Source organism: Hypanus sabinus, unplaced genomic scaffold, assembly GCF_030144855.1.
Source record: "Hypanus sabinus isolate sHypSab1 unplaced genomic scaffold, sHypSab1.hap1 scaffold_1262, whole genome shotgun sequence".
Taxonomy (NCBI): Eukaryota; Metazoa; Chordata; class Chondrichthyes; order Myliobatiformes; family Dasyatidae; genus Hypanus; species Hypanus sabinus.
Window position 1 is genome coordinate 442 of NW_026779328.1, and position 10,764 is coordinate 11,205.

The 10,764-nt window shown below is 56.7% G+C and overlaps 1 protein-coding gene across 1 annotated transcript; it reads left to right on the forward strand.

Annotated features, from left to right (window-relative positions):
• The first annotated feature begins 3,457 nt into the window (after positions 1-3,457).
• LOC132386710 (lysophosphatidic acid receptor 5-like) lies at positions 3,458-4,735 on the forward strand. The gene has a single exon (XM_059959062.1). It carries the CDS (start codon positions 3,503-3,505, stop codon positions 4,595-4,597), a length of 1,095 nt encoding a protein of 364 aa, XP_059815045.1. The 5' UTR covers positions 3,458-3,502; the 3' UTR covers positions 4,598-4,735.
• Positions 4,736-10,764: the final 6,029 nt, after the last annotated feature.

Here is a 10,764-nt window from a genome sequence, read left to right on the forward strand (position 1 = left end):
GCGGAACTCGCTTGGCGCATTTGTCAGCGCGGGGCGGAGAGCGGCTTTCTGGGCCCGGCGGGAACGGGGAGGGCGGAGGGCCGCGGGGACGGGGTTGTGGGGTTGGGGGGCAGAGAGGGAATGCCGGGGGGTGGGCATTGGTGAGACACCGGTCAAGGTCATCCGATTCCAAACAATCGGTTTATTGACCATCACAGAACGACCCTCCCCCCCCCCCCCTTTCCCCAACCACGATTCCCTTCTCCCCGCATGGAGAGAGGAAGAGAGATACGGAGAAAGACAGAGAGAGATGGAGAGAGGAAGAGAGAGATATGGAGAAGAGGGAGAGAGAGATATGGAGAGAGGGAGAGAGAGATATGGAGAGAGGGAGAGACAGATATGGAGAGAGGGAGAGAGAGATATTGAGAGAGGGAGAGAGAGATATGGAGAGAGGGAGAGAGAGATATGGATAGAGGGAGAGAGAGATATGGATAGAGGGAGAGAGAGATATAGAGAGAGGGAGAGAGATATAGAGAGAGGGAGAGAGAGATATAGAGAGAGGGAGAGAGAGATATAGAGAGAGGGAGAGAGGGATATGGAGAGAGGGAGAGAGAGATATATGGAGAGAGGAAGAGAGAGATATGTTGAGAGGAAAGAGATATGGAGAGAGGAAGAGAGAGAGATATGGAGAGAGGAAGAGAGAGAGATATGGAGAGAGGAAGAGAGAGAGATATGGAGAGAGGAAGAGGGAGATATGGAGAGAGGAAGAGGGAGATATGGAGAGAGGAAGAGAGAGATATAGATAGATAGATATTTTATTCATCCCCAAGGGGAAATTCAACATTTTTCCAGTCCCATACACTTATTGTAGCAAAACTAATTACATACAGTATTTAACTCAGTATAAATATGATATGCATCTAAAATCACCCTCCCAAAAAGCATTAATAAATAGCTTTTAAAAAGTTCTTAAATAGTTTACTGAAGTGCATTGAGTGGTAAATTTCTCCTATGGAGAAAGATAGAGAGAGATGGAGAGAGGAAGAGAGAGATATGGAGAGAGGGAGATATGGAGATAGGTAAAGAGATGGAGAGAGGAAGAGAGAGAGAGAGATATGGAGAAAGGGAGAGAGATATGGAGAGAGAGAGATGGAGAAAGATAGATAAGGAGAGAGAGAGAGAAAGAGAGATGTGGAGAGAGGGATATAGAGAGAGGAAGAGAGCGAGAAGAGAGAAAGATATATGGAGAGAGATAGAGGGATATAGAGAGAGGAAGAGGGATATGGAGAGAGGAAGAGGGATATGGAGAGAGGAAGAGGGATATGGAGAGAGGAAGAGGGATATGGAGGGAGGAGAGAGAGGGATATGAGAGGGAGAGAGAGGGATATGGAGAAAGGGAGAGAGAGGGATATGGAGAAAGGGAGAGAGAGGGATATGGAGAGAGAGGGATATGGAGAGAGAGGGGGAGAGGGGGAGAGGGAAAGAGGGAAAGAGGGAGAAAGAGATATGGAGAGAGGGAGAGAGAGATATGGAGAGAGAGATATGGAGAGAGGGAGAGAGAGATATGGAGAGAGGGAGAGAGAGAGGGAGAGAGAGATATGGAGAGAGGGAGAGAGAGATATGGAGAGAGGGAGAGAGAGATATGGAGAAAGAGAGAGAGAAAGAGAGAGATGTGGAGAGAGGAAGAGAGGGTTATAGAGAGAGGAAGAGAGCGAGATGAGAGAAAGATATATGGAGAGAGATAGAGGGATATAGAGAGAGGAAGAGAGGGATATGGAGAGAGGAAGAGAGAGGGATATGGAGAGAGGGAGAGAGAGGGATATGGAGAGGGAGAGAGAGGGATATGGAGAGAGGGAGAGAGATATGGAGAGGGAGAGAGAGATATGGAGAGAGGGAGAGAGATGGAGAGAGGGAGAGAGAGAGATATGGAGAGGAAAAGAGAGAATGGAGAGAGGAAGAGAGAGAGAGATGGAGAGAGGAAGAGAGAGGGATATGGAGAGAGGAAGAGAGAGGGATATGGAGAGAGGAAGAGAGAGGGATATGGAGAGAGGAAGAGAGAGGGATATGGAGAGAGGAAGAGAGAGGGATATGGAGAGAGAGATATGGAGAGAGGAGAGAGAGATATGGAGAGAGGAAGAGAGAGAGAGATGGAGAGAGGAAGAGAGAGAGATGGAGAGAGGAAGAGAGAGAGATGGAGAGAGGAAGAGAGAGATGGAGAGGAAGAGAGAGAGAGATGGAGAGAGGAAGAGAGAGAGATGGAGAGAGGAAGAGAGGGAGAGATGGAGAGAGGAAGAGAGAGAGAGAGATGGAGGGAGGAAGAGAGAGAGAGAGATGGAGGGAGGAAGAGAGAGGGAGATGGAGGGAGGAAGAGAGGGAGAGATGGAGGGAGGAAGAGAGAGAGAGAGATGGAGGGAGGAAGAGAGAGGGAGAGATGGAGGGAGGAAGAGAGAGGAGATGGAGGGAGGAAGAGAGAGGGAGAGATGGAGGGAGGAAGAGAGAGAGAGAGATGGAGAGAGGAAGAGAGAGGGAGAGATGGAGAGAGGAAGAGAGAGGGAGAGATGGAGGGAGGGAGAGAGAGATATGGAGAGAGGAAGAGATGGAGGGAGGAAGAGAGAGGGAAAGATGGAGGGAGGAAGAGAGAGGGAGAGATGGAGGGAGGAAGAGAGAGAGAGATGGAGGGAGGAAGAGAGAGGGAGAGATGGAGGGAGGAAGAGAGAGGGAGAGATGGAGGGAGGAAGAGAGAGAGAGATGGAGAGAGGAAGAGAGAGAATGGAGAGAGGAAGAGAGAGGGATATGGAGAGAGGAAGAGAGAGAGAGATGGAGAGAGGAAGAGAGAGGGAGAGATGGAGAGAGGAAGAGAGAGGGAGAGATGGAGAGAGGAAGAGAGAGGGAGAGATGGAGGGAGAGAGATATGGAGAGAGGAAGAGATGGAGGGAGGAAGAGAGAGGGAGAGATGGAGGGAGGGAGAGAATATGGAGAGAGGAAGAGGGAGAGATGGAGGGAGGGAGAGAGAGATATGGAGAGAGGAAGAGAGAGGGAGAGATGGAGGGAGGAAGAGAGAGGGAGAGATGGAGGGAGGGAGAGAGAGATATGGAGAGAGGGAGAGGGAGAGATGGAGGGAGGAAGAGAGAGGGAGAGATGGAGGGAGGAAGAGAGAGGGAGAGATGGAGGAAGAGAGAGGGAGAGATGGAGGGAGGAAGAGAGAGAGAGAGATGGAGGGAGGAAGAGAGAGAGAGAGATGGAGAGAAGAGAGAGAGATGGGGGCGGAGGCCGGTGGGAAGGGAAGAGGCGGCGCGGAACGGGGCCGGCGCCGTCGGGCCAGGAGAAGGCGCGGAGCCGGTTGGGGAGGAGGCATGCGGCCGCCGTGAACCCCCCTCGCTCCCCTTGGGGACGGGGCAGGGCGAGGGTGGCGGCCTCTGGGAACAGGAGTCAAGGGCCGGTAACTCATCCCATCTCTCTCTCCCTCCCTCCCCCAGATGCTGACCGACCCGGGAGCGGCTCCGAGGACCCCACCGGCGGCGAGATGAGCGCGGCGCACAACTGGACGACGGCGGCGGCGCCGGCGAACGCGACGTTGCCCGAGTGCGCGAACCACGACGCCGTTCACCGGCTGCACCTGGCCTGGAACGGGACGGTGCTGGCCGCCGCCCTGCCGCTCAACGCCGCCGCCCTCTGGGCCTTCGTGGGGCCGCTGCGCCTGCGGACGGCGGTGACCGTCTACCTGGCCAACCTGGCGGCCTGCGACCTGCTCTTCGCCCTGTCGCTCCCCCTGCGCCTCCACTACTACGCCACCGGCCGCTGGGCGCTGGGGGACGTGCTGTGCCGGCTGACCGGCTCCCTCTTCCAGCTGAACATGTACGGCAGCTGCCTGTTCCTGACCGCCGTCAACGTGGACCGCTACCTGGCGCTGGCCTACCCGCTCCGCTCCCGGGCCTTCAACCGGCGCAGCGTCTCCTGGCGGGTGTGCGGCGCCGTCTGGGCCCTCATCGCCCTGGGCTCGGTGCCCGTGGCCATGGTGCACGACCCCAGCCGCTGCCGGCGGCCCGGGCCCGGCGGCGGCGTGCAGGCGCGCTGCTTCGAGGGCTTCTCCGACGGCACCTGGCGGCGGGAGCTCCTGCCGCTGGTGGCGGTGGCCGAGATCCTGGGCTTCCTGCTGCCGCTGGCCGCCGTCCTCTACTGCTCGGCCCGGGTGCTGGAGGCCCTCTGGAAGGGCGGCGGCGGGCAGTGGAAGTGGCGGGGCAAGTGGAGGAGGAAGACGGTGCTCCTGCTGGTGGCCAACGCCCTCATCTTCGTCGTCTGCTTCGCGCCCTACAACCTGGTTCTCGCCTTCTACGCGCTCGCCCGCTCCAACCTCCTCCAGCTCAGCCCGGTGTCGGAGAAGGCGCTGCGGATGACCCTCCAGGTGACCGTGCTCCTGTCCGGCACCAACTGCTGCCTGGACCCGCTCGTCTACTACTACAGCACCGAGGGCTTCCGGGCCACCTTCCGGGGCAGGGCGGCGGCGGCGACGGGGGCCCTCTCCGCGCCGACCAGCCGCGCCCGCAGCCACCACACCGAGGCGAGCAGGATGGTGCGGCTGGAGCCGGCGAGGGAGAGGCGCGGGGAGAGCGTTGTCTGACGCCGGCGGCCGGGCCCCGGTCGGCTTTCTACCCTCCCCGTCTCGTCTCCCGGAGAACCTTAACGGGTCGCAACCCTTCCCCGCCACCCCCCCCCCCCCCCAGGACCTCCCGGGCTTCGCGCACAGTTGCAATGGGCTCCGGACCTTCACTCCCGGACTCCATGGATAACGCCCCTTCCGGGCCATCCCGTCCGGTCAGGTCCGCCAACCACCCCATCGGGTCCCGTTGGAGGCATCCGCTCGCTCCCGGCGGGACGACAGCCCTTAAAATTCACTCCCACCGTCCCCTTCCCGTTCACTCCCAATGGGACCCACCCCTCCAATTCACTCCCAATGGGACCTACCCCTTCAAATTCACTCCCAATGGGACCAACCCCTCCAATTCACTCCCAATGGGACCCACCCCTTCAAATTCACTCCCAATGGGACCCACCCCTTCCCGTTCACTCCCAATGGGACCTACCCCTTCAAATTCACTCCCAATGAGACCAACCCCTTCCCGTTCACTCCCAATGGGACCCACCCCTTCAAATTCACTCCCAATGGGACCAACCCCTTCCCGTTCACTCCCAATGGGACCCACCCCTTCAAATTCACTCCCAATGGAACCCACCCCTCCAATTCACTCCCAATGGGACCCACCCCTTCCCATTCACTCCCAATGGGACCTACCCCTTCAAATTCACTCCCAATGGGACCTACCCCTTCAAATTCACTCCCAATGAGACCAACCCCTTCCCGTTCACTCCCAATGGGACCCACCCCTTCAAATTCACTCCCAATGGAACCCACCCCTCCAATTCACTCCCAATGGGACCCACCCCTTCAAATTCACTCCCAATGGACCCCACCCCTTCCGGTTCACTCCCAATGGAACCCACCCCTTCCCGTTCACTCCCAATGGAACCCACCCCTCCAATTCACTCCCAATGGGACCCACCCCTTCAAATTCACTCCCAATGGACCCCACCCCTTTCGGTTCACTCCCAATGGGACCCACCCCTTCAAATTCACTCCCAATGGATCCCACCCCTTCCCGTTCACTCCCACCGTCCGCACTCCCAATGGGACCCACCCCTTCAAATTCACTCCCAATGGGACCCACCCCTTCCCGTTCACTCCCAATGGGACCCACCCCCTCAAATTCACTCCCAATGGGACCCACCCCTTCAAATTCACTCCCAATGGGACCCACCCTCTCAAATTCACTCCCAATGGACCCCACCCCTTTCGGTTCACTCCCAATGGGACCCACCCCTTCAAATTCACTCCCAATGGGATCCACCCTCTCAAATTCACTCCCAATGGACCCCACCCCTTTCGGTTCACTCCCAATGGGACCCACCCCTTCAAATTCACTCCCAATGGATCCCACCCCTTCCCGTTTACTCCCACCGTCCACAGTCCCAATGGGACCCACCCCTTCCCGTTCACTCCCACCGTCCGCACTCCCAATGGGACCCACCCCTTCAAATTCACTCCCAATGGGACCCACCCCTTCCCGTTCACTCCCAATGGGAACCACCCCTCCAATTCACTCCCAATGGGACCCACCACTTCCCGTTCACTCCCAATGGGACCCACCACTTCCCGTTCACTCCCAATGGGACCCACCCCTTCAATTCACTCCCACTGTCCATACTCCCAATGGGACCAACCCCTTCCCGTTCACTCCCAATGGGACCCACCCCTTCAAATTCACTCCCAATGGGACCCACCACTTCCCGTTCACTCCCAATGGGACCCACCCCTTCCCGTTCACTCCCAATGGAACCCACCCCTTCCCGTTCACTCCCAATGGAACCCACCCTTTCCCGTTCACTCCCAATGGGACCCACCCCTCCAATTCACTCCCACTGTCCATACTCCCAATGGGACCAACCCCTTCCCGTTCACTCCCAATGGGACCCACCCCTTCAAATTCACTCCCAATGGGACCCACCGCTTCCCGTTCACTCCCAATGGGACCCACCCCTTCCCGTTCACTCCCAATGGAACCCACCCCTTCCCGTTCACTCCCAATGGAACCCACCCTTTCCCGTTCACTCCCAATGGGACCCACCCCTCCAATTCACTCCCAATGGGACCCACCCCTTCCCGTTCACTCCCAATGGAACCCACCCCTTCCCGTTCACTCCCAATGGAACCCACCAATTCACTCCCAATGGGACCCACCCCTTCCAGTTCACTCCCACCGTCCACACTCCCAATGGGACCCACCCCTCCAATTCACTCCCAATGTGACCAACCCCTTCCCGTTCACTCCCAATGGGACCCACCCCTTCAAATTCACTCCCACTGTCCATACTCCCAATGGACCCCACCCTTTCCCGTTCACTCCCAATGGGACCCACCCCTCCAATTCACTCCCAATGGGACCCACCCCTTCCCGTTCACTCCCAATGGGACCAACCCCTTCCCGTTCACTCCCAATGGAACCCACCAATTCACTCCCAATGGGACCCACCCCTTCCAGTTCACTCCCACCGTCCACACTCCCAATGGACCCCACCCCTTCCCGTTCACTCCCAATGGGACCCACCCCTCCAATTCACTCCCACTGTCCATACTCCCAATGGACCCCACCCCTTCCCGTTCACTCCCAATGGGACCCACCCCTCCAATTCACTCCTAATGGGACCCACCCCTTCCAGTTCACTCCCACCGTCCACACTCCCAATGGGACCCACCCCTCCAATTCACTCCCAATGTGACCAACCCATTCCCGTTCACTCCCAATGGGACCCACCCCTTCAAATTCACTCCCACTGTCCATACTCCCAATGGACCCCACCCCTTCCCGTTCACGCCCAATGGGACCCACCCCTTCAATTTCACTCCCAATGGAACCCACCCCTCCAATTCACTCCCACTGTCCATACTCCCAATGGGACCAACTCCTTCCCGTTCACTCCCAATGGGACCCACCCCTTCACTCCCAATGGGACCATCCCTTCAAATTCACTCCCAATGGGACCCACCACTTCCCGTTCACTCCCAATGGGACCTACCCCTACAAATTCACTCCCAATGGGACCAACCCCTTCCTGTTCACTCCCAATGGGACCTACCCCTTCAAATGCACTCCCACTGTCCATACTCCCAATGGACCCCACCCCTTCCCGTTCACTCCCAATGGGACCCACCCCTTCAAATTCACTCCCAATGGAACCCACCCCTCCAATTCACTCCCACTGTCCATACTCCCAATGGGACCAACTCCTTCCCGTTCACTCCCAATGGGACCCACCCCTTCCCGTTCACTCCCAATGGAACCCACCCCTTCCCGTTCACTCCCAATGGACAAAACCCCTTCAAATTCACTCCCAATGAGACCAACCCCTTCAAATTCACTCCCAATGGAACCCACCCCTCCAATTCACTCCCACTGTCCATACTCCCAATGGGACCAACTCCTTCCCGTTCACTCCCAATGGGACCCACCCCTTCAAATTCACCCCCAATGGGACCCACCACTTCCCGTTCACTCCCAATGGAACCCACCCCTTCCCGTTCACTCCCAATGGGACCCACCCCTCCAATTCACTCCCAATGGGACCCACCCCTTCCGGTTCACTCCCAATGGAACCTACCCCTTCAAATTCACTCCCAATGGGACCAACCACTTCCCGTTCACTCCCAATGGGACCAACCTCTTCCCGTTCACTCCCAATGGGACCAACCCCTTCCCGTTTCACTTCCACCATCCACATTCCCAAGGGGACCCACCCCTTCCCGTTCGCTCCCAATGGGACCCACCCCTTCCCGTTCACTCCCAATGGAACCCACCCCTTCCCGTTCACTCCCAATGGACAAAACCCCTTCCCGTTTCACTTCCACCATCCACATTCCCAAGGGGACCCACCCCTTCCCATTCACTCCCACCGCCCTCACTTCCAGCGGGACCCCCCGCCGCTTCCGGTTCCCGCCCACGGCCCGAACGACCTCTTCTATCTCAGGAAACAAGCGAGAATACCGGGAGATGTCACCGGCCGCCGCCGAGAGCGCCCCCTCCCGAAACCATCCTCCGCTGGGACTTCCCGGTCTCGCAGCGCGCGGAATAGTTTTTTTTATAATATAGTTAAGTGCCAAAGACAAGATGTATATTAAAAGATGAGACAGTATTTTGATACAACACTACCCGTGTCCGTTACCTCGATACTTGGACTCTGACCGGCGGCTTCACTGCGCGGTAGAAGGCCCGAGTTACGAACACCAAAACACCGCAGACGGGTCTGAAATAGATTCTGACAGTTCAGCGCTGACCGGCGACTCCCCAGTTCGGCCGCCGCTGTTCCGCTTCGTTCGTCCGCCGCGCAGAGAGGTGGGCTGGAGCCGCTGCCCTTAGCGGACGGACAGGGCTCTGGGATCACCCAAGGTCCAGGCGCGAAGGGCACGACCACCCCACCCCTCGGCCACACCTGGCCTCAGCCGGGATTGCAACTGAATTCCAACGGGACACTGACGTCTAGCTAATGAGATTCCTGCTCAGATCGGCTCAAACTTAATTCCTTCCATTCTGAGACTGTGTCCCATTCCCAGACTCCCCCCACTGCAGGAAACATCCTCTCCACGTCCACTCTATCTGTGTCCTCTGGTCCTAGACTCCACCACTACAGCAAATATCCTCTCCACGTCCACTCTATCTGTGTCCTCTGGTCCTAGGCTCCCCCACTACAGCAAACATCCTCTCCACATCCACTCTATCTGTGTCCTCTGGTCCTAGACTCCCCCACTACAGGAAACATCCTCCTCGCATCCACTCTATCTATGTCCTCTGGTCACTGACTCCACCACTACAGGAAACTTCCTCTCCACATCCACTCTATCTGTGTCCTCTGGACCTAAACTCCCCCACTACAGGAAACATCCTCTCCACACCCACTCTATCTGTATCCTCTGGTCCTAGACTTCCCCACTACAGGACACATTCTCTCCACATCCACTCTATCTGTGTCCTCTGGTCCTAGACTCCCCCACTACAGGAAACTCCCTCTCTACATCCACTCTATCTGTGTCCTCTGGTCCTAGACTCCCCCACTACAGGAAACATCCTTTCCACATTCACTCTATCTGTGTCCTCTGGTCCTAGACTCCCCCACTACAGGAAACATCCTCTCCGGATCCACTCTGTCTGTGTCCTCTGGTCCTAGACTCCCCCACTACAGGAAACATCCTCTCCACATCCACTCTATCTCTGTTTCTAGACTCCACCACTGCAGGAAACATCCCCTCCACATCCATTGTATCTGTGTCCTCTGGTCCTCGAGAGCCCACTACAGGAAACATCCACTCCACATCCAGTCTATCTGTGTTTCTAGACTCCCCCACTACAGGAAACATCCTCTCCACATCCACTCTACCTGTGTCCTCTGGTCATAGACTCCCCCACTACAGGAAACATCCCCTCCACATCCACTCTATCTGTGTCCTCTGGTCCTAGACTACCCCACTACTGGAAACTTCCTCTCCACATCCACTCTATCTGTGTCCTCTAGTCCTAGGCTCCCCGACTACAGGAAACATCCACTCCACATCCACTCTATCTGTGTCCTCTGGTCCTAGACTCCCCCACTACAGGAAACATCCTCTCCACATCCACTCTATCTGTGTCCTCTGGTCCTAGGCTCCCCACTACAGGAAACATCCACTCCACATCCAGTCTATCTGTGTTTCTAGACTCCCCCACTACAGGAAACATCCTCTCCACATCCACTCTATCTGTGTCCTCTGGTCCTAAACTCCCCCACTACAGGAAACAGCCTCTCCACATCCACTCTACCTGTGTCCTCTGGTCATAGACTCCCCCACTACAGGAAACATCCACTCCACATCCACCCTACTTGTGTTTCTAGACTCCCCCACTGCAGGAAACATCCTCTCCACATCCACTCTATCTATCTTCATTGGTCCTTAAACCCCCCACTACAGGATACATCCTCCCCACATCCACTCCATCTCTGTTTCTAGACTCCCCCACTGCAGGAAACATCCGCTCCACATCCATTCTATCTCTGTCCTCTAGTCCTAGACTCCCCCACTACAGGAAACATCCTCTCCACATCCACTCTACCTGTGTCCTCTGGTCATAGATTCCCCCACTACAGGAAACATCCTCTCCACATCCACTCTATCTGTGTCCTCTGGTCCTAGACTCCCCCACTGCA

What these genes read in the sequence shown, in the direction of transcription:
- LOC132386710 (XM_059959062.1), top strand. Translation starts at nt 3,503, where the DNA reads ATGAGCGCGGCGCACAACTGGACGACGGCGGCGGCGCCGGCGAACGCG.